The 23,438-nt window shown below is 49.8% G+C and overlaps 2 protein-coding genes across 5 annotated transcripts in view; both read right to left on the bottom strand.

Annotated features, from left to right (window-relative positions):
- LOC108535804 (zinc finger protein OZF) overlaps positions 1 to 11,960 on the bottom strand; it is an 18,998-nt gene extending 7,038 nt beyond the window's left edge. Inside the window, exons 1-4 of one of the 2 annotated variants that reach the window (XM_017882101.1) lie at positions 11,921 to 11,960; positions 8,377 to 8,487; positions 5,796 to 5,884; positions 4,882 to 5,008 (exon numbers count right to left, since the gene is read on the bottom strand). In XM_017882101.1, coding sequence (XP_017737590.1) covers positions 4,882 to 5,008; positions 5,796 to 5,828 — 160 coding nt within the window. In that variant the 5' untranslated portion in view covers positions 5,829 to 5,884; positions 8,377 to 8,487; positions 11,921 to 11,960. Of the gene's footprint in view, positions 1 to 4,881; positions 5,009 to 5,795; positions 5,885 to 7,047; positions 7,133 to 8,376; positions 8,488 to 11,920 lie in introns of those variants that run through there. The other variant, XM_017882100.1, reaches the window with a different exon arrangement.
- Positions 11,961 to 13,063: 1,103 nt separating this feature from the next.
- IZUMO2 (IZUMO family member 2) overlaps positions 13,064 to 23,438 on the bottom strand; it is a 13,020-nt gene continuing 2,645 nt past the window's right edge. Inside the window, exons 3-7 of one of the 3 annotated variants that reach the window (XM_017882252.1) lie at positions 21,246 to 21,332; positions 20,976 to 20,996; positions 20,002 to 20,082; positions 15,103 to 15,229; positions 13,064 to 13,162 (exon numbers count right to left, since the gene is read on the bottom strand). In XM_017882252.1, coding sequence (XP_017737741.1) covers positions 13,120 to 13,162; positions 15,103 to 15,229; positions 20,002 to 20,082; positions 20,976 to 20,996; positions 21,246 to 21,332 — 359 coding nt within the window. In that variant the 3' untranslated portion in view covers positions 13,064 to 13,119. The remainder of the gene's footprint in view (positions 13,163 to 15,102; positions 15,230 to 20,001; positions 20,083 to 20,975; positions 20,997 to 21,245; positions 21,333 to 23,438) is intronic. The other 2 variants (XM_017882253.1, XM_017882254.1) reach the window with 2 other exon arrangements.

The raw sequence follows: 23,438 nt of genomic DNA, 5'->3' as shown, positions 1-23,438 counted from the left end.
ACGGAGTCTCGCTCTGTCGCCCGGGCTGGAGTGCAGTGGCCGGATCTCAGCTCACTGCAAGCTCCGCCTCCCGGGTTTACACCATTCTCCTGCCTCAGCCTCCCAAGTAGCTGGGACTACAGGCGCCAGCCACCTCGCCCGGCTAGCTTTTTTTTGTATTTTTTAGTAGAGACAGGGTTTCACCGTGTTAGCCAGGATGGTCTTGAACTCCTGACTTCGTGATCCGCCCGTCTCGGCCTCCCAAAGTGCTGGGATTACAGGCTTGAGCCACCGCGCCTGGCCCGCATTTTTTTTTTTTTGAGACAGGGTCTCGCTCTGTTGCCCAGGCTGGAGTGTGGTGGCACAATCATGGCTCACTGCAGCCTCAACCTCCTGGGCTCAAGTGATCCTCCCATCTCAGCCTCCTGAATAGCTGGGACTACAGGCATATACCACCATGCCTGGCTAATTTTCAAATTTTTTGTAGAGATGGGGTCTCATTCTGTTACCCAGGCTGATCTCGAATTTCTGGGCTCAAGTGATCCACCCACCCTGAACATTTCCTTTTTTTGAGACGGAGTCTTGCTCAATCGCCCAGGCTGGAGTACAGTGGCACGATCTCAGCTCACTGCAAGCTCCGCCTCCCAGGTTCACGCCATTCTCCTGCCTCAGCCTCCCGAGTAGCTGGGACTACAGGCGCCACCACCTCACCTGGCTAATTTTTGCATTTTTAGTAGAGACGGGGTTTCACCATATTAGCCAGGCTGGTCTTGATCTCCCAACCTCGTGATCTGCCCGCCTCGGCCTCCCAAAGTGCTGGGATTACAGGCGTGAGCCACCGTGCCTGGCCCGGAGTTTCATTCTTGTTGCCCAGGCTGGAGTACAACGGTGTGGTCTCAGCTCACTGCAACCTCCGCCTCCTAGGTTGAAGCCATTCTCCTGCCTCAGCCTTCCAAGTAGCTGGGATTACGGGTGCCCGCTACCATGCTCGGCTACTTTTTTATATTTTTGGTAGGAATGGGGTTTCACCATGTTGGCCAGGCTGGTCTTGAACTCTTGACCTCAGGTGATCTGCCCACCTTGGCCTCCCAAAGTGCTGGGATTACAGGCATGAGCCACTGCACCCGGCCTGAACGTTTTCATTTTGATGAGACTGTCTTGAATCACTGTAGACAAACCTACCATCCCTGATTATAACATGAGATAATTACAACAATAGTTAGGGTGATACTAAAAAGCAAATGTCTATTAAGTGCAGACTACGTGCCAGGCATGTTTCTAAGCTGGTTAAATGTATTAGCTCATTTTCACCCTTCAGGCAGGAAACCGAGGCATAGTCTAGTGTTGTGTGAGCAGGAATGGAAGAAACACACAACACTGCAGGAAGTCACAGAGGGTGGAGAAATCAAAGGAAACTTCCTGGAGGAGGCGAGCCAAGAGGTGACTAGACTAGGGGTGAGGAGGAGACAAATTTTGGTTCAACAAACATACCCGGCCAGGCACGGTGGCTCACGCCTGTAATCCCAGCACTTAGGGAGGCTGAGGCGGGTGGATCATGAGGTCAGGAGTTCAAGACCAGCCTGGCCAAGATGATGAAACCCTGTCTCTACTAAAAATACAAAAATTAGCCGGGCATGGTGACGGGTGCCTGTAATCCCAGCTACTCGGGAAGCTGAGGCAGAGAATTGCTGGAACCCAGGAGGCGGAGGTTGCAGTAAGCCAAGATTGCGCCAGTGCACTCTAGCCTGCGTGACAGAGCAAGACTCTAAAAACAAACAAACAAACAAAAACAAACATGCCCAAGGACCTCCCGGTCTTCCTTTGCCAGTCCCTGGCATTGCTGGAGATACAGAAATGATCTGGACACTCCCCTGTGCTTGAGGGGGTCTCAGGCTGAAGGGGGAGGCAGACCTGGACACAGTTATAATCCAGGGTGACTCCGGGATTCCTCTCCTACAAGGATCCCGTCCTCCCTCTGCCTTAGGTGCCCAGGCCTATGGTCACAGCCTTTATCTCCGATAGTGACACCAGTCTCCACATCTCGGTGTCAGACACCCCCTCCCACCTCCCAGCCTCCCAGGGACTTTCTCCACTATACTTTATCTTATTCTTTTAATTTTATTTTTTGAGACAGGATCTGTCTCAAAAAACAAGACTCAAGACTCAAGAGAAGTCTTGAGATGGAAGCTTTTGAGACAGGATCTGGCAACTCCAGCTCTGTTGCCCAGGCTGGAGTGAAGTTGCACAGTCACCACTCACTGCAGGCTTGGCCTCCTGGGCTCAAGGCATCCTCCCACCTCAGCCTCCCGAGTGGCTGGGACTACAGGTGCGTGCCACCACATCTGGCTGATTTTTAGTTTTATTGAAGAGACAAGGTCTTGCTATGTGGCCCAGGCTGGTCTCGAACTCCTGACCTCAAGCAATCCTCCCACCTCAGCCTCCCCAAGTGCAGGGATTACAGGCATGAACCACCGTGCCTGACCTTTCTCCACTTCTTGACTCCAGCTATCCTTCTGTGGATAAGGAGGGTGCCCTAGAGCCTGGCTTGGTGGCTGGGTGAACCACGGGGTCTGTCTCTAACTGCTGCAACCAGAGGATAGAGGAGCAGGGACCCAGGACAGCTAACCCTCTGATACTGAGGCCCCCCTCACCATGCATGGCCCCCCATGACTTCACCTTCCACTCCCCAGCGTGGCATTTACTACCCATCCCTGTAACCATTCCCCTGCCTGCACTCCTACCTGCCCTGTCCCTCTCGGCCTGCACTGAGCTCAGCAGCTAACAGCCCTGCCGTGGTTAGAACCAAACAGCCTCCGACCTGGGTGCTGGCGCCCAAGAAGCCTAAGGACATTGCCGCTAAGGCTTTTTTTTTTTTTAGACTGTCTCTCTCTGTTGTCCAGGCTGGAGTGCAGTGGCATGATCTCAGCCCCCTGCAACCTCCACCTCTCGGGTTCAAGATTCTCCTGCTTCAACCTCCCAAGTAGCAGGAACTATTTGAAAAGGGTAGAAACTGAGGCTCCGAGAGGTGACAAGGATTATCTGGGCGTCGAGATGGCGCTGCTGAGGGAATGAAGAGGACAACACAGCTGGAATGAGAGCCAAAGAGGCCGCAGTTAGACACGAAGTCTCAGCAGCCTGGGAACGGACGGCAGAGGGTGCACTGCTCCCTCCTACCCAGAGGACCTCGAGGCTGCTGGTCCCAGGCACACGGTGGACGAATGTCCCCGTTGACCTCAAATACCTTCCAGATCCTTCCTCCCTTCATTTTCTCTCCTCTCCTCTCTCTTCTCTCTTCTCCCTCCCTCCCTTCCTCCCTCCCTCCCTCCCTCCCTTCCTTCCTTCCTTTTTTTTGAGTCTGGAGTCTCTGTCACTCAGGCTGGAGTGCAATGGCGTGATTTCGGCTCACTGCAACCTCTGCCTCCTGGATTCAAGCGATTCCCCTGCCTCAGCCTCCCGAGTAGCTGGGACTACAGGTGTGCACCACCACAACCAGCTAATTTTTCGTATTTTAATAGAGACGGGGTTTCACCACGTTGGCCAGGCTGGTCTCAAACTCCTGACCTCAACTGATCTGCCCTCTTCGGCCTCCCAAAGTGCTGGGATTACAGGTGTGAGCCACCGTCCCCGGCCTCCACCAGGGGCTTACTCGGAACTTGGATCCAGAATTTGCAACAGACAACAGTATGTTTTCTCCCCACTCTCCAAAATGATCGTTTTGTCATTTCTTCCTGCTCTGTCCTACACCTCACCCTCTCTTTTCGGCCGTGGCCCTCCCTTGTCACTCAAAGAAGCCATTGGTGTAAGAAGCTCCACCTTCCACCTTCCACCATAAATCCAGGCAACGAATCCACATCTCTATCCTACATCCCGCCTCTGCTCTGGGTATCTTGGAAACCGTCCCTGCTCCAGGCCCGGGCCTGCTCTTCTGCTGGCGCCTGAGCTCACCGCCCCCTCCACTCAACAGGCAAGGCCTTGGCTCCTCCTATCAGCCCTGCTGTCTATGGAATCGCTAATTTCTCTCCTCCTATCTCGGGCTGAATGACGTTCCACAAAAATTACGCCCATCCAGAACAGCAGAACGTGTCCTTATTTGGAAATGGGGTCTTTGCTGATGTAATTAGCTAAGATGAAATCCTACTGGGTTAGGGCAAGTCCTAAATCCAGGGACCGGTGTCCTTTTTTGGAGACAGAGTCTCGCTCTGTCACCCAGGCTGGAGTGTAGTGCTGCAATTTCAGTCCACTGCAGCTTCTGCCTCCTGGGTTCAAGTGATTCTTGTGCCTCAGCTTCCCCAGTAGCTGGGATTACAGGCGTGCGTCACCACGCCTCACTAATTTTTGTATTTTTAGTAGAGCTAGGGTTTCACCATGTTGGTCAGGCTGGTCTCAAACTCCTGACCTCAAGTGAGCCTCCCGCCTCAGCCTCCCTGTCTCTACTAAAAATGCAAAAATTAGCCGGCATGGTGGTGCGTACCTGTAATCCCAGCTACTCGGCAGGCTGAGACAGGAGAATTGCTTGAACCCAGGAGGAGGAGGTTGCAGTGAGCTGAGATCGCGCTACTGCCCTTCTGCCTAGGTGACAGAGTGAGATTCCATCTCAAAAAAAAAAAAAAGAAGCTGGGGGCACAGGCTGAAGAGTGTGTGGGATCCACATTTTACAGGACAGGCCAAGAGACTTGGGCCTTCCTGGTTGCTGGGACTCCAGGATCAGCTGGCAGAAAGAGAGGAAGGGAGAGGCCAGGCATGAGGGACCAGTGAGAGGAGCACAGAGGCCCCCAGATGGCAGGGGATGGACATGAATGAGAAGAGGGTGCTGGGGGCATCAGAGAGAATGCTGGGGGCATCAGAGAGGGTTCCAGGGGCATCAGGCCTCCCCCAGGGGGAGGGCAGGAGGAGGGGTCTCACCCAGGGAGAGAAGGTTCCGGTAGTTCTCTAGCATCACGTCTCGATACAGCTCCCTCTGGCCAGGCTCCAGCCAGCCCCACTCCTCCAGGGTGAAGTCCACGGCCACATCCTTGAAAGTCACTGATTCCTGCAAGGACCAATTTCATTCCATGGAGGGGCACGTCCTTCTGGAACTCAGGGGCAGAAGTGTCAGGGGTCAAGAGCCCACAACAGCCCCCTGGGCTGGAACATTCTGATTGTGCAGAATCGGGATGCCTGAATCCAGCTGGCCTATGGGAATCCAACGGGGGCAGAAACTCGCCCATAGGCACCTTGGTAGAAAGTAGAACAAGGAGCCCTCTCACGTGACTCTTTACTGCCATCTATTGGGAAGTCATTGTAATATGCCAATTAATTTAGTGTATGACAGTTTACCACACTGTCTGAAAACTGCCACCAGTGTATGAGGTGTAAGATGTGAGTCCTGCCCGGGATGAGGCATCCTTGTGCAGTGCATAACCTGCACAGCTCTAAGTGACAGTCCTAAGAAATACTTAAAGAAAAAACTGTCAAGCCGTTGTGTGCAGGAGATATTCGCAAGTCCTATTCTATCCCAGACCCCACCCCTGATCCTGACCCCCATTCCTGACTCCAGGGATGAGGCTCAGGGGTGAATCAAAACCATCCAGTGCCCACTCTGCCTGGTACCCGAAAGGCTGCCGGGCTAGATGAAAAACTTTTAGACTGCGTGATGCGGTCCCAGCTCAGATCATTCTGCCTCTGCCCCCCGTTCTTCCGCACTGCCCAGCTCCCCTCTCCTCATACCCCCTTTCCCAGTATTGGAAGAGTCAGGAGATCTTGAGATCAAGAACAGGGAGAAGAGGGCCCACTGGAGTCCACAAAGTCATCTTGGGGAAGAGGAAGCCCAGACTCACCTGGCCCTCGGCCATCAGGGTCCCACTGGCCATTGCTGGGTCCTGGGCATGTGCCTCTGGGAGAAGGGTCCAGGCCAGGGCCTGAAGAGCTGGAGGAGGAGACCACAGCAGAAAAGGGGTGATTCGTGACCCTGACAGACAGACGCTTTCCCCAAGACTCCTGGTCACAGAAGGGGGGCCACAGTCCCCTAAGAGTCAAAGCAAAGACCCAGGACAGGCCACCTGAGGACAGGCCCATTCCACACCAGTGACAACAGCCAGCAACCATGAGGCTGTCTCACCTCCCCAACACAACAGCTCTCAGACACAGGAACTATGGTGATCCCTAAATGAGGACATTGAGGCACAAGAGGTCAAGACTTGCTCAAGTTCATGGAGACAAAAAGTATCAGAGAAGTCTAGCCACAGGGTCACCCCTATGTTTTTTCTTATACTTTTTTTTTTTTTTTAGATGGAGTCTTGCTCAGTTGCCCAGGCTGGAGTGCAGTGGCACCATCTTAGCTCACTGCAACCTCCGCCTCCCAGGATCAAGCAATTCTCTTGCCTCAGCCTCCTGAATAGCTGGGATTACAAGCACCCGCCACCATGCCTGGCTAATGTTTACATTTTTAGTAGAGATGAGGTTTCACCATGTTGGCCAGGCTGGTCTCGAACTCCTGACCTCAGGTGATCCACCCACCTCGGCCTCCCAAAGTGCTGGGATTACAGGCATGAGCCACCACACCCTGCCTTATTTTATTTTTGAGACACAGTCTTGCTCTGTCACCCAGGCTGGAGTGTAGTGAGGTGATCTTGGCTCACTGAAACTTCCACCTCCTGGGTTCAAGTGATTCTCGGGCCTCAGCCTCCTGAGTAGCTGGGGTTACAGGCACCTGCCACCATGCCCAGCTAATTTTTGTATTATTATTATTGTTATTATTATACGAGACGGAGTCTCGCTCTGTCACCTAGGCTGGAGTGCAGTGGCGCGATCTCGGCTCACTGCAACCTCCACCTCCCAGCTTCAAGCAATTCTCCTGCCTCAGCCTCCTGAGTAGCTGGGATTACAGGTGCACGCCATCACACTAGGCTAATTTTTTTGTATTTTTAGTAGAGATGGGGTTTCACCATATTGGCCAGGCTGGTCTCGAACTCCTGACCTCAGGTGATCCACCCCGCTCGGCCTCCCAAAGTGCTGGGATTATAGGTGTCAGCCACCGCGCTCAGACCAGGGAAACTTTAGAGAGGAGAAACTTGGCAGATGCCACCTTACCCATGTGAGTGAGGCTGATGTGGTATATGGTGAGACAAGCCGAGCCCAGGGTCCCCAATCTGATGAGGAGACAGCATCACTCCTAGGGCATCCCTGCCAAAAGCGCGTGACCTAAATCTAATTATGAAGAAGCACCAAACAAACCCAGACTGAGGGACATTCTGCAATTACATGGTCTGTAATCTTCAGAACTTCTAAGAGGAGACTGAAAACCGGTTCCAGATTGAAGGAGGCCCAACAATGCGTGCAATGTGTGACCTAGCATTTCCTGTGGCCATTAAGGACATTATTGCAGCCAGCTGTAATCCCAGCACTTTGGGAGGCTGAAGTGGGAGGATCGCTTGAGCCCAGGAGTTTGAGACCAGCCCGGGCAACATAGTGAGACCTCGTTTCTACAAAAAAAAAAAAGTTAAAAAATTAGCCGGGCATGGTGGCATGTGCTTGTAATCCTGGCTACTCAGAAGACTGAAATGGGAGGATCGCTTGAGCCCAGGAGGTCGAGGCTGCAGTGAGCTATGATTGCACCACTGCACTCCAGCCTGGGTGACAGAGCAAGACCCTGTCTCCAAAAAAAAAAAAAAAAAGAAAGAAAAGAAAGAAAAAAAGACAAAAAGTCATTATTGGAAGAATCATCAAAAAGTTCAATAAAGTCTATAGATTAGCTATTAGTATTACATCAATATTTCCTCATTGTGATCGTGGTGCTATGGTTATGTAAGAAAATGACCTTGTCTTTGGAAAACACAGAGATTCGCTAGGAGGGCTGGGGAGTGGGAGGGCGCAGAGACCGAGAGAGAGCGACAGAGACCCACAGAGACGGGGACAGAGAGGCAGAGAGACGGGGCACAGAGATTCAGCGAAAGGGGGACAGGACCTGGGGCGGCGAGGGTGAGGGGAAGATCAGAGAGAGATGGGAGACCCAGAGAGAGAAGAACAGATGCTCAAGATAAGGGGAGCCGAGACCGAGTCTGTGCCGTGCAGTGCTGCTCTCGGGCTCTGGGGTCAGAATCTGGGTTGCAGCTCTACCAGCCTGAAAGAAATTGCGGAGTCTCCCCGAGTCTCAGTTTCTTCAGCTGCAAAGTGAGGAAAGGTAGGTTCCCCTTCCTCGGAGAGCGCAGCAGTCCCAAGCTCCGCCGGACTCCTGGCAAACAGTAGGCGCCCAATTCCTGCGCGCTGAGCCGTCTGAGCCGCGCTGATACTAGGTGGGACTCAGGGAATGACAAGAGGGGGCGGGGCGTCACCCACAGCGCCCTCCCCGCTTCCACCCAGACCCAACTCGGGCCCGCCCCCGGAGCTTCTCCTAGCCTGTCTGTCCCGGCCCGCACCCACCTGCTCCGGTCGGGTCCGCGAGGTCCGTGCGTTCAGGATTTCGCTGGACAGCCAGGCCTTCCCTTCCTCCGACGGGCCCCGGAACGCGCCTGCGCGCTCGCTGTCTCGGAACTGTAAGTCCCGGTACTTTAAACTCGGCATCGCGACTGGACTACATTTCCCAGAAACCATTGAGGCTCAGGCTCCTCCCGCCTAAGGGCTTCTGACTGCGGGGGAATGCTGGGAAATGGAGTCTGGGAGCAGGATGCGGAGCGGGAGTAAGAGGACTGTGTTTGGATACATACACAACAACTTTTGGAGGAAAACTGGTATTTGGGACATGCCTGACTGTAGTGGCACGCGAATATCCCTGTTTTAGGCAGAGGCGATGCCACAGTCCATTTAATCCAAATTTCTCCTACCATGGTTGAAGTCTTCAGGACAGATAGAAGTTGGCCCCATGTAAACTGATGGTGAATGAATTGAACCACTGTTATTCAATTTCCCTGGGCATCTGCCTTCCTGTTTGCTCAGTTTCACCCATCACTTCTTAAAGGGCAGTGTGGTAAAGGCAATGGAGCCTATTCTGGGAGCTTGGAGATGTGTGTTCAGGAGTGCAAGGATGGTTTGATATTAGGACATTACACAATTTATCTTTTGACCTTTCCGAATATATCAATATGCAACCATATCTATAGATACTAAAAAAAACCTTTGATAATATTCAGTAACCCTAGATGCTGAGAAAGCTTACAAAAAAAAATTCTGTAACCAGTCATTTCTAGATAAGCTGAATAAACTGAGCATATATTCATATTGAACAACAATAGTGACAATGTTAAAGAATTACTGGCCTCTTCTTGTGTTTATGTCCATATAATCAAAACCTCATATCAGGCTTTATCATAAAACACTAAAAGAATTGCCAGACTGGGTGCAGTGGTTCACACCTGAAATCCCATCACTTTGGGATTTCAAAGAGGGAAGCTAAAGAGGGAGAATCACTTGCACTCAGAAGTTTGAGACCAGCCTGGGCAACATAATGATACCCCCATCTCTACAGAAAATACAAAAGCTAGCCAAGCATAGTGGTGAGCGCCTGTAGACCCAGCTACTCAGGAGGCTAAGGTAGGAGGATCAATTGAACACAGGAGGGCAAGGCTGCAGTGAGCTGTGATGGTGCCAGCCTGGGCAAGAGACCAAGACACTGTCTCAAAAAAAAAAAAAAGTGTAAACCATATATGTGCTCATGAGCAAAAGCTAGATGGCCCATTGCCAAAATGAAATAATAATAGGTGTTACTTATTAACAACATGTTGTGAGCTTTACTAGTTGACTGAGCTGGCACCACCACCCTATGAAGAAGGCACTGCTCTCCCTGTTTTACAGACAAGGGCACTGAGATAGAGGATTTATGTCATCCCCCCAAGCTCCCAGGGCTAGTTGAGGATGGAGGCAGGATTTGAATCCAGGTCCAGCCCATATTTGCAACCACTTCATTTTACTGCTGCCAAGTTTGCTCCTTTTTCCTTGCATCCTGATAACCAAATGCTCCAAGCACAGGTTGTACTGTCAGCTGAGGCTCTAGCATCAGGGTGGCATGGAGCAGAGCCTCAGCTAATCTATAATAGGCACGTCACATTGTGGAGACAAAGGTGACTCCATCTTGGATGGTAATCCACCTTGTTGACTTCTGATTAGTCCCAGTCCTGGGAATGCCTTCTGATTTCTACTTTACTTACTGTCCCTAGTGTAAGAACATGTCGACCTTGATGTTGTCACACAAATTATAGGCTATGACACAAACAGCATTCTTGCCTGTTCTGGAGGGTTGTCTTAACCCTTGTCTTGCTAAAGTAAGTATTCCCTTTCCATATGTTAGATAAGCCTTGGGATTAGGGAGTAACTGTGTGGAGATAGATCTGTCCTGCTGCCCTCCAAGACCCCATGCTTCCCTTTGTAAGTTCCCCAAATAAATCACCCCTTACCAACGAACTGGGTTTGTCTCCCTCTTTTTTGGTTTATTGGATCCTTCCACATTTGGGGGTTATTTTGCATAAATAGTCCTTATATGAAACACACATGAACAAGGAGTAAGCCTTCATCGCTATAAGCCACCAAGGAGGTTGTGGGGGTGTTACTGAAGCATAACTACTTATCCTGGCGGATACAACTGTCTCCAAAGGCTTTGATGAAGCTGAAATTTGATATTAAATACAAGTTATTGTCAGAGCTTTGCAAGTCATTAACTTCTCTGTGCCTCAGTTTCCTCATTGTACATGGGGCAATAATAAGTACCCTCTTTATCAGGTTAAGAGATTTGAATAGGTAGACAGAAGTAAAGCCATTAGAACAGTATGTGACAGATAGAAAATACCATGTAAGTGTTTGCTATTTTTTTTTTTTTTTGAGGCGGAGTCTCACTGTGTCCCCAGGCTGGAGTGCAGTGGCCGGATCTCAGCTCACTGCAAGCTCCGCCTCCAGGGTTTACGCCATTCTCCTGCCTCAGCCTCCCGAGTAGCTGGGACTATAGGCGCCCGCCACCTCGCCCGGCTCGTTTTTTGTATTTTTTTTAGTAGAGACGGGGTTTCACCGTGTTAGCCAGGATGGTCTCGATCTCCTGATCTCGTGATCCGCCCGTCTCGGCCTCCCAAAGTGCAGGGATTACAGGCTTGAGCCACCGCGCCCGGCCGTGTTTGCTATTATTAAAAACGCGTTAGGCCAGGCACGGTGGCTCAAGACGGAGTCTCACTCTATCGCCAAGCTGGAGTGCAGTGGCACGATCTCGGCTCACTGAAACCTCCGCCTTCCTGGTTCAAGCGATTTTCCTGCCTCAGCCTCCATAGACGCACGCCACCACGCCCTGCTAACTTTTGTATTTTTCTAGAGACGGGTTTTCACCAACACGTCCTGCTAACTTTTGTATTTTTTACTAGAGACGGGGTTTCACCGTGTTGGCCAGGATGGTCTTGATCTCTTGACCTGGTGATCTGCCCGCCTCGGCCTCCCAAAGTGCTGGGATTACAGGCGTGAGCCACCGCGCCCGGCCCCAACTGTGACTTTCTGTTTGCTCTTCCTTCCACCTTTTCCCACGACTGCTTTCGGAAAACACCTACTTTTCTTACAAGAACAAGTTCTTACAGCCTCTCCTGCAGTAAACTTTCTCTGATTTCCACCGAGCTCAGAAGGAGCTGGCAACTGGCTCTCTCGGGTTCGCACAGGAACATTCCAGTATCTTAGATCCTACAGGGCTATGTGCTAACCGCCGTGTTGTAATTCTCTGTAACTGTCCGCCTCTCTCGCTCCAGTCTCATCACGCAATAATTTATATAAGTCTTAATTATCTGTTTATTCCGCACTTCTCCCAGGAAATTTCCAGGAATCTGAGGAAATGTCTGGACCTGCAGCATAAAGACGTCAAAACAAACAAACTCACAACACTGCTCACTACTGGCCAAGCAAAAAGCATTCTGGGACCACTAGTTTGCGACCCTCAAACTTGAGTTTTTCCCAGGTGCTGCAGTCTGGCTACCAGTTCAGAGGTGCGCGTGAAGTCAAGGTTTACCTCTGACGCATCTGCGGTAGTCACGTCCCCGGCCAGCGCACAGGTGACGGTGACGTAGCGCGCACTAGGAAGAGAGTCGTCATGGCAACCAGCGTTCCGTCGCCCGGCCACGTCCCCAGGAGACTGAAGCCGGCTCCCTGCGGAGGCGCGGAGTCGAGAAAAAGAGGAGGGAGCAGTTCACAGATATAGAGAGGCCCAGACACTAGGGCCTGGTTAGCGCGTACTTTCAACGCGGAGTAAGTAAGCGCCAATGCCGCGTAGGACAGTGCGCCTGCGCAGGCTGAGTCCGTAAACTACCATTCCCAGAGTCCTTCCGGTTGTAGCCAGATCAATTTCAGAGGTTGACGCCCGTGCTCTACCTCTTCAAACCTGCTCATTCAAGGCACACGTACTGCGCATGTGCCAAAATGGTATCTTGGCAACCGATGGCTGGAACAGAGAAGTCAAGGTTTTGACCAATCAGAAGTCGCGCTCGGCCGGGCGCGGTAGCTCTTGCCTGTAATCCCAGCATTTTGAGAGGCCGAGGCGGGCGGATAACTTGAGGTCAGGAGTTCGAGACCAGCCTGGCCAACATAGTGAAACCCCGTCTCTACTAAAAATACAAAAATTAGCTGGGCGTGGTGGTGCATGCCTGTAATTCCAGCTACTCCGGAGGCTGAGGCAGGATAATAGCTTGAAACCGGGAGGCAGAGGTTGCAGTGAGCTGAGATCATGCCACTGCACTCCAAACCTGGGCGACAGAGCAGGACTCCGTCTCCAAAAAAAAAAAAAAAAAAGTATCCGAATCTAGTATTCAGGTGCACAGAGGGTGAAGAATTGTAGTTCAGATAGAGAAGAAAACCTGTGCCTTTCACATTGACCACCACTCTTCCTCTGTTTAACCATCCTCGAGCGTTGCACTGAGTCATGTCCTTTCAGATGCATTTCCTTCCCAGAGGAGAAATGATTGTCCCTTCAAACCCTTACAATATGCTGTCCATCCTTTTTGAAGGTCCAAGTCACTTCTACTTTGTATTAGGATAATGGGTGTCTACAGATGAGTGGGATCTGGTCCCAGCTTTTGAGGAGCATCCAGTTAGGTAGAGAAACAGAGCCGGACACCAACTAGGGGGAGGGTCCCCAGGAAACGGACAGAGACATTGATGGATTTGTCACCAATTTTATTAATTTTCCTTTCTCCTTACCCCCAAACCACCGTCCTACTGCAGCAGGAGTTTTCGGTTTTGTCTGTATGTACAAGCCCTGGTGAGAGAGAAAAAGCCTGTAGATTAGAATGAGAATTTCAGGCTCCTCCAGATCAAAGGACCCATAACTTCCCTCCCATAACTTCCCTCCAATCTTTGGCCTGATTTGGCTCATCCAGTCATGTCATGGGTATCTGGGCAGATTTTCAGGTTCTCTGCCAATCGGAGTTGGTGAGGAGAGAGGAGAGAAAAGTTGGGACCAGGGGTGACGGTAAAATGTGGGAACAGAAAGAGTCTAAAAAGACAAGAGGAGACACAGGCAGAAATGGAGAGAGATAAGGAAGAGACAGGGTATAGTGGAAGCAGGTATAGTGGGCTACACTGTGTCACCCAACCCAAAGATATATCCAAGTCCCAACTCCTAGTATCTGGGAATGTGACCTTAATTGGAAACACGGTCTTTGCAGATGTAATTAAGTTAAGGTGACATGAGATTTAGGATGGGCCCTACATCTAAAGACAGGTGTCCTTAGAAGAGAAAGGAGAGGGAGATTTGAGACGGACACACAGGAAACAAAGCCATGTGAAGACAGAGGCAGGGATTAGAAGGGAGCCAAGGAATGCCAGCAGCCACCAGCAGCTAGGACACAGACATGGGGTGGATTCATTCTCAGAGGCTGCGGAAGGAACCAACTTTGCCAACCCCTTGATTTCAGACTTCTGCTTTCAGAACCCAGAGAATACATTTCTTTTGCTTTAAGTCACCCAGTTGGTGGTGATGTTACAGCAGCAATAGGAAATGAATACACAGGGAGACAGAGAAATGAGGAGAGAGAGTTGGAAGAGAGGCTGAGCAAGTTCACAGTGAGAGCTGGCCTGCAGGGAGCACTCCCCATGCGCTAAGTGTTATTAAGAGCGTTCACTATGGGCGCGGTGGCTCAAGCCTGTAATCCCAGCACTTTGGGAGGACAAAGCGGATGGATCACCTGAGGACAGGAGTTTGAGACCAGCCTGGCCAACGTAGCGAAACCCCATCTCTACTGAAAATACAAAAATTAGTCGGCATGGCGATGGGCACCTGTAGTCCCAGTTACTCGGAAGGCTGAGGCAGGAGAATCGCTTGAACCTGGGAAGCGGAGGTTGCAGTGAGCCAAGGTCGCAAGATCACGCCACTGCCCTCTAGCCTGGGCCACAGAGCAAAACTCCGTTTCAAGAAAAAAAAAAAAAAAAATTTAAGAAAAAAAGAGCATTCACTGATTCACTGCTCATCACACCCCCCAGTGGGAGGTGGTGGCATTACTCCCTTTTTGCAGATGAAGAAACTGAGGCGTTAGGGAAAGGAGATTAATGGGACACTTGGAGGAGGCAGAGAGAGAGAGAGAAATTGAGACAGAGAGGGGAAGACAGGGGCCAGAGAAGGGGCTCGGGGTGGGGGCACAAGCAGAAAGAGACAGGGAGATAAACTTAGAGGGGGAGAGGAAGGTGAGGGCCACTTCCTCCCTAGGCACAGGGCCTGGGGTCCATGGAAATGTTTTCACTGTAGTATCTTTGAAAGCCAGAAGAAGATGAATATAACAGTAATTATGATGACGACGAATAGAACATAATTAATCCAACTTGGATGATATTTGTCTTTCTACCAAGGAATCCACAAAACATCACTTTTAGGGTTTTTTTGGTTTTGGTTTGTTTTTAGTGTAAGAAGAGGTCCACAAAGGCAAAAGTGCTGAGGACCCGGGAAGGTTGTAATGTGACCCAGAGGTGGAGAAAAGGGGAAATGAGAAAGACAGACAGACAGAAGTACAGATGAGAGAATGGTACGGGGGTGGGGGCGGGAGGGAGAAGAGGGAGGAGAGAGAGAGAGAAAAAGAGAGATAGAGACTAAAGTGTCTGAAAAGGAGACTCCCAAAATACACAGTGACCCATCCAGGGAGTTGCCATTGTTGCGGGGCTCACGGGGTCCCACGGGGGACTGAGGAGGGGGCAAGGATGACTCACGAGACCACGATGACCATGAACATAAAGATAGCCAGAGACACAGAAATGAGGATGCCCAACAGCGCCTGGTTCCTCAGGTATTTGTTGTCCATCTGGTACTGCAGGGCCACGCGGGGTTGCCGGTCGACTGGGACGGGTAGGGAAACAGCCCCGACCTCCAAGTCACCACCCCTCCTTAGCCTCATACCCACCCCACCTGTTCATTCAGCAGCCTGGAGCAGGGGTGGGGGTGGGGCGCTCTCTCTTCCTATTTGTTCCCTGCCCTCTGCTGGGATCTGACTCTCCATTTATCCATTCCTCTAATGCTCTGTCTCAGGCACCATTGTAGGCACTTGGGATACAACTGGGAACCAAGCTGGCAAACTGGCCTCATGGAGTTGACAGTCTACCCTGCATACCACAGTTATCACAGTTACAGTGAGAGGCTAGTTCTAAAAGCATTTCATTTGATGGGATGGGGTGGGGTGAGGACTTAGGAAGTTTGACCCAAAACCAAAAGGTACAGATACAATGGCCAGGCATGGTGAGCTCGCACCTATAATCCCAGTACTTTGGGAGGCTGAGGCAGGAGGATCACGTGAGCCCAGGAGTTCAAGTCAGCGTGGGCTGTGAGATCCTATCTCTACAAAAAAGAAAAAATTAGCTAGATATGGTGGCACGTGCCTGTAGTCCCAGCAGTTCAGGAGGCTGAGGAGGGAGGACTGCTGGAACACAGGAGGTTGAGGCTCCTGTGAGCCATGACTGTGTCACTGCACCCCAGCCTGGGGCACGAACCAAGACCCTGTCTCAGAAAACAAAAACAAAAACAAAAAAAACCAGAGACGGCGGTGGCTCAAGCCTGTAATCCCAGCACTTTGGGAGGCCGAGACGGGCGGATCACGAGGTCAGGAGATCGAGACCATCCTGGCTAACACAGTGAAACCCCGTCTCTACTAAAAAATACAAAAAACTAGCCGGGCGAGGTGGCGGGCGCCTGTAGTCCCAGCTACTCGGGAGGCTGAGACAGGAGAATGGCAGGAACCCGGGAGGCGGAGCTTGCAGTGAGCTGAGATCTGGCCACTGCACTCCAGCCTGGGCGACAGAGTGAGACTCCGTCTCAGGAAAAACAACAACAACAAAAAAAAAAACCCAGAGACACTGTGCACGTGAGACGGAGGTGCAAAATGCAACAGTTTCACAAGATGAATGTCTTAGTTGCTACATCTTAGCTGTTGACCCTGAAGGTGGCCTTGGGAGTTGCTTTCTGCATCTTCCACTTACCACCCACCACCAACTCTTTCCTTCTATCAGCAAAGCCTCTTGGCTTGACCTTCAAACTGTAGGCAGAATCCAATCTACCTCCACGGCTACCAAGCGGGTCCAACCCCAGCCCAAGGCTTCTCTTAGGGGGCTCCCTTGACTCCTCCTCCCACAGTTCCTCACATGGCCTTCGGGAGGCGCTGTTAAAACCTAAGTCGGCTCCCTGCGCTCAGAGTCTTCCTGCTACTCCATGGCCCCCCATCTCAGAATAAAAACTCAAGTTCTCACATGCTCTCTAGCAAGCCCTGCACCATCTGGTTCCCACGTGACCTGGCCATTGCCACCCTACTATTCTCTTTCATTCACTGGGCTCTGGCCACACTGGCCTTCTCCTACTTGTTGCTTAATCATGTTGGATCTTTGCATGTGCTGTTCCCTCTGTCACTGACACTGTTCCCATCACTTGCTTACTTCCTTCAGCTTTCAAAAGTCACCTCTTTAGAGGGGACCTACATCTGTTTTTTTTTTTTTTTTTTTTTTTTTTTTTTTTTTTTGAGACGGAGTCTTGCTCTGTTGCCCAGGCCGGAGTGCAGTGGCTCAATTTCAGCTCACTGCAAGCTCTGCCTCCTGGGTTCACACCATTCTCCTGCCTCAGCCTCCTGAGTAGCTGGGACTACAGGCGCCCGCCACCATGCCCGGCTAACTTTTTTGTATTTTTAGAAGAGATGGGGTTTCACCATGTTAGCCAGGATGGTCTCGATCTCCTGACCTCGTGATTCACCTACCTCGGCTTCCCAAAGTACTGGGATTACAGGCATGAGCCACCGCGCCGGGCCTACATCTGTACTTTCTAAAGTAGCAGCCTCCCCCGAGGCACTATTTACCAAACCATTCTGTTTTCATTAGAACACTATTGCCACCTGAATCCAGCCTGTTTATCTGTTCATGTAATTACCATCTAACCCAGTGGTTGTCAATCAGGGATAATTTTGTCGCTCAGGGGACATTTGGAAATGTCTAGGGACATTTCTGATGGTCATAATGGGGAGGGAGATGCTACTGGCATCTCGTGGATCGAAGCTAGGGATGCTGCTAAACATCCCACAATAACCAGGACAGCGTCGCTAACAAAGAATGATCCAGCTCCATATCTCAACAGTGCTGAGGTTGCGAAACCCTAGTCTAACCTCTGGCCCCATTAAAATGTGGGCTCCATGAGGGCAGGAACTACATCTGTCTCCCATTCCACTGTTCCTCAGTTTGGGACATCGTAGCGTGCTAAAAATATTTGTTGTCACCAAATGCCAGCCAAAGGAAGCAAACAAGCAAATCCAAAAGTGGGACACCCTAGAGGACACACTCCCTTCTTTTTCAATGCCAATGTCATGGAGGCAAAAAAACAAAAAACAAAACAAAACTGGTAAGAGAAACTGTTCTAGGTCGGGTGCAGTGGCTCATGCCTGTAATCCTAGCACTTTGGGAGGCCGAGGTGGGCCAATCACTTGAGCCCAGGAGTTTTGAGACCAGCCTGGCCAACATGGTAAGACCCAGTCTAAAAACAAAACAGAACAAAACTGTTCTAGATTTTAAAAAGAAGTGAAAAACCTAACAATTGAATGATATAAGAAGTCCTTTCATTGGATCCTGGTTTGAACAAATCAACTGTGAAAAATATTCTGGGGACAATTAGGGAAGTTGACAGTGGGACCTGGAATTTGACATTGAGGAATCATTGCTCGGTTTGGTGGGTGTGGGAACGACATTGTGGCTGCTTAGGAAAATGTCTTTATTTTTAGAGGTACATTCTATGTATGGGGCATAGTGTCTGTGATTTCTTTTAAGATACTATGGCAAAGAATAAAGTAGGTGAAATAAATGTGGAAGAATGTTCATTGTTAACATAATTTGATAGTAAGTGCTACTTCTGAGATTATGATCAGAGAGGCCTGTCTGAGGAAGTGACCTTTGAGACCTGACTTAAGAAGTGATTGGAACAGTGTGACAGAGAGAGGGAGCAGCATGTGAAAAGATCCAGCATGACTATTCAATAGATAGATATATGTGGATAGATATATGTGGATTCATTGTACCATTGTTTTTTTTTTTTTTGAGATGGAGTCTCGCATTGTCACCCAAGCTGGAGTGCAATGGTGCGATCTTGGCTCACTGCAGCCTCCACCTCCTAGATTCAAGCGACTCTCCTGCCTCAGCCTCCTGAGTAGCTGGAATTACAGATGCCTGCCACCATGCCAGGGTAATTTTTTGTTATTTTAGTAGAGACGGGGTTTCACTATGTTGGCCAGGCTGGTCACGAACTCCTGACCTTGTGATCTGCCTGCCTCGGCCTCCCAAAGTGCTGGGATTACAGGTGTGAGCCACTGCGTGTCCTGCCTCTTTGTATTATTCTTTCTGTTATGAGAATATATGTTTTTTAGGCTGGGCATGGTGGCTCATGCTTTTAATCATGGCACTTTGGGAGGCTGAGTGGATCACCTGAGGTCAGGAGTTTGAGACCAGGCTGGCCAACATGGTGAAACCCCATCTCTACTAAAAATACAAAAATTAACCGGGTATGGTGGTGCATACTTGTAGTCCCAGCTATTTGGGAGGCTGAGGCAGGGGAATCACTTGAACCTGGGAGGCAGAGGTTGCAGTGAGCCAAGATGGTACCAATGCACTCCAGCCTGGGCGAGACTCTATCCAAAAAAAAAAAAAAAAAAAAGCATGTGCATGGGGGGCTCACACCTGAAATCCCAGTACTTGGGAGGGCCAGGCAGGATACATATCACGAGGGTCAGGAGATCGAGACCATCAGCAACATCCGGTGAACCCTCTCTAGTTCAAAAATACGACAAATTAGCCGCGCGTGGTGGCGGGCCCCTGTAGTCCGCAGCTACAGTGAGGCTGAGGGGGCAGAGAATGATGTGAACCTGGGAGCGAGCTTGCAGTGAGGCCAGATTCGCCCACTGCACTCCGCCTGGGCAACAGAGTGAGAACTTCATCTCAAAAAAAAAAAAAAAAGTTGGGCCCACAGTGGCTCACGCCTGTAATCCCAGCAACTTTGGGAGACGGAGGCACGTGATCACCTGAGTCAGGAGTTCGAGACCAGCCTCACATGGACGAAACCCGTCCTACTAAAATACAAAATTAGCTGGGGGCCCATTGGGCATGGTGGCGCGTGCCTGTAATCGCAGCTACTCGGGACGCTAAGGCAGGAGAATTGCTTGAACCTGGGAGGCAGAGGTTGCGGTGAGCCAAGATCGCACCATTGCACTCCAGCCTGTCAACAAGAGCGAAACTCTGTCTGAAAAAAAAAAAAAGAATGCATTTTTTTAGATTTATGAATGAATGAATGAGTGAATTCAGCACAGCCTTCCAAATTCCCCAGGTACAGCAACGGCTAAGAAGAAAATGTTTTTCTGGCACCTGCCATTCTGGTGCTAGGGGCATTCTAAAGTTCCGGGGAGTCTTTCCATTTACCAGATGGAGGAAAGTGAATTTCAGAATACAGAAGCAACTTCTGGGCCACACTCTAAGTAAATGGTTAGGGCAGGATTCGAGGCTACATGTGGGAGCCTTGAAACCCATATTTAGTGAGTCATGGCTGTCTTAATCTCTCGCACGCCTGTCCCATGTCTTCCCCAACCCCCAGAAGCTTACCAAAGCAGTACTTTTTGTGGATACACTGGGGTCTGATCCTCTGGCAATGTAAACAGTCCAACACCTCTTCTTTTAGCCAGCCTAGGCAAGGGGAAAGGGAGAAATAAGACAAGGGCAGATACCAGAGGACTGGCAAGGGTGGGAAGGAAGAAGGAGAAAGAGGAGATGGGGTCCCTTGGCTCTCCTAAATTTCAGAGATTCCACTGCCCAGCAGAGGAACCGAGCAAAATGCACTGACAATTCACATAAAAAATAATTGTTATATAATCATTGAAGAGTTCAATTCAGTTGCAGTCATCCAGTAGATTCAGCATTCTGTTTGTGGACATTTAATTAAACATTTGTAAATTCTGAGTTTGCACTTTTCTTTTTCTAATTTGGAGCCACCTTTGCAGACACTGGTGAGATGTCCCCTCTTTGGGCACACTGTGTCCTCCTCTACTGGTGCCATACAGGAGGACTACATTTCCCAGGGTGCCTTTCAGTAAATTGTGACCTTGTGACCTAGTCTTGGACAATGGAAAGTCAGCAGGATCATGTGTGTCTCTTCCAGGCTTGGCTATAAAACTCTCAGTGTGATTTCTATTGCTTTTCCGTTTGAAGCATGCTTAGAAGCTGCCACGTGTGTATAGCCTGGATCCCTGAGTCACCACCTGGACTGCCACTCAACTCTCAGTGAAATTTGGGTGAAAGAAAAATAAAGCTTTGTTGTATTAAACCACTGAGATGTGAGGGTTTATTTGTTAATACAACATAGCCTATCTTATCGTGACTTACATACCTTCAAAATGTTGTTTTGCAGATAGTCGTTATTTTCATAAACCTTTAAAAAGCAAATCTCCCTAGGTTCCATGGCTTTGGGGTAAGGAAACTGCCAAATGGAGTAAGGAGAGGTAGCCAGGCTTGATTTGGGGAGACAGGGCAAAGGGGGTTAGGAGGGTAAAGAAGGGAGAGAGAGATGATCCAGAACTCACGGCAAAGTTTGGGGTTGCAGGCTGCAAGAGAAAATTGCTGAGGTGAGTTAAATTGGGATGGTAACTTGATAATTTAATTGGCGAGGGATCAGGAGAGCAGGTAAGGAGTGAGGCTGGGAAAGGACAGAAGGGGAAGACTGGGGAGAGATGAAGAAGGCTGAGTTATAGGAGAGGTGAAGAAAGAGTTTGGTTTGGGAGAAAAAGTGGTAAAAGTGGATCAAGAGATCAAGGGAGAAGGGGAGAGGGGATTGGTGGAGAGATATGCTGCACCTTTTAATTGATGTGAAATTAAAACTTTCTTGAGTTCCTTGATCACATTCGCCCTGAGGGTCACCAACTCTTCCAGCAAAGGCTCATCTGAGGAGAGGAAGAGATCTCTGTGGGGTGGGAGGCACCCAGAAAGCCCACCCCACTACCTGCAGCTTCCAGGAGAAGATATGAGGAAGCTCCTCTTCATTTATAAGGGGTAACCAAAACCAGGATTACAAAGGGTCTCCTGGGCAAATCTATGGCCGGGGAGATCCTGCATCTATATTCTGATTCACTGTGGGGCCTAGGCAAAGCCATCCTTCCTTGGCCTCACCTTCCTCATCTGGCAAGTGAATTTGATCTCTCTTCTCCTCTTTTTTTTTTTTTTGAAACGGAGTCTCACTGTGTTGCCCAGGCTGGAGTGTAGTGGTCTGATCTTGGCTCACTACAACCTCCACCTACCAAGTTCAAGTGATTCTCCTGCCTCAGCCTCCCAAGTAGCTGGGATTACAGGCATGTGCCACCACACCCGGCTAATTTTTTGTATTTTTAGTAGAGATGGGGTTTCGCCATGTTGGCCAGGCTGGTTTCAAACTCCTGACCTCAGGTGATCCTCCCACCTCGGCCTCCCAAAGTGCTGGGATTACAGGCGTGAGCCACCGTGCCTCGCCTCTTCTTTTTTGTGTCTACATTCACTCCTTCATGATTTCAATCCATATGGCTTTAATATATTACCTAGCCTTGCACTGTCCAGTGTGGTAGCCACTAGCCACACATGGCTACTGAACACTTGAAATGGGCTAGTCTGAATTGAGATGTGCTGTAGGTGTAAAATGTACACTGGATTGTAAAGATATCGTGCAAAAAACCTGTAAAATATATTGATAATTCCTATGTGGATTACATGTTGAAATGGTGATATTTTATATATTGGATTAACTAAAATATATTATCAAAATTAATTTCATCTGTTTCTGTTTACCTTTTTAAAAACACAGCTACTAGAATTTTTATTTTATTTTGTTTCTGAGATGGAGTTTCACTCTTGTTGCCCAGGCTGGAGTGCAATGGTGTGATCTCTGCTCACTGCAAACTCTGCCTCTGGGTTCAAGTGATTCTTCTGCCTCAGCCTCCTGAGTAGCTGGGATTACAGGCACCCACCACCACACCTGGCTAATTTTTGTATTTTTAGTAGAGATGGGGTTTTACCATGTTGGCCAGGCTAGTCTTGAACTCCTGACCTCAGGCGATCCACCTGCCTCAGCCTCCCAAAGTGCTGGGATTAGAGATGTGAGCCACCATGCTACTAGAAAATTTAAAATTTAAATTTAAAATTGCATATGTGACTCCTATTTGTGGCTGACATTCTATTTCTATTGGATGGTGCTGTTCTATACAAGATGCCCCCCACATTTATATTACTAGCCCAAGGGGCTCAACGAAGGTGGGATTTATATATCCAGCTATCTGGTCAAGATCTCCAATTGGATGTCTAAGAGGCATCTCAAACCCACTAAGTCCAAAACTGAACCTTCGTTATTCTCCTCCAGACCTACTCCCAACCTCCCAAGCCTACTCCATCTTAGTAAATAGGTATGTCACGATTCTAATTGCTCAATTCAGAATCCTTGGTGCTATCTTTGACGACTTTCTCTTTTTCTTTTCTTTTCTTCTTTTTTTTTTTTTTTTTTTGAGACGGAGTCTGGCTCTGTCGCCCAGGCTGGAGTGCGGTGGCCGGATCTCAGCTCACTGCAAGCTCCGCCTCCCAGATTTATGCCATTCTCCTGCCTCCGCCTCCCAAGTAGCTGGGACTACAGGCGCCTGCCTAGTCGCCCGGCTAGTTTTTTGTATTCTTTAGTAGAGACGGGGTTTCACCGTATTAGCCAGGGTGGTCTTGATCTCCTGACCTTGTGATCTGCCCGTCTCGGCCTCCCAAAGTGCTGGGATTACAGGCTTGAGCCACCGCGCCCGGCCTTCTTTTCTTCTTTCTTTCTTTTTTTTTTTTTTTTGTGAGACGGAGTTTTGCTCTTGTGGCCCAGGCTGGAGTGCAATGGGGCGATCTCAGCTCACCACAACCTCTGCCTCCCGGGTTCAAGAGATTCTTCTGTCTCAACCTCCTGAGTAGCTGGGATTACAGGAATGTGCTACCACAGCCGGCTAATTTTGTATTTTTAGTAGAGATGGTGTTTCTCTATTTTGGTCAGGCTGGTCTCG

This window comes from Rhinopithecus bieti, unplaced genomic scaffold (genome assembly GCF_001698545.2).
Source record: "Rhinopithecus bieti isolate Rb0 unplaced genomic scaffold, ASM169854v2 scaffold_12070, whole genome shotgun sequence".
Classification (NCBI taxonomy): Eukaryota; Metazoa; Chordata; class Mammalia; order Primates; family Cercopithecidae; genus Rhinopithecus; species Rhinopithecus bieti.
The sequence above is the reverse complement of the archived record's forward strand: the minus strand, read 5'-3'. Positions and strand labels throughout refer to the sequence as shown.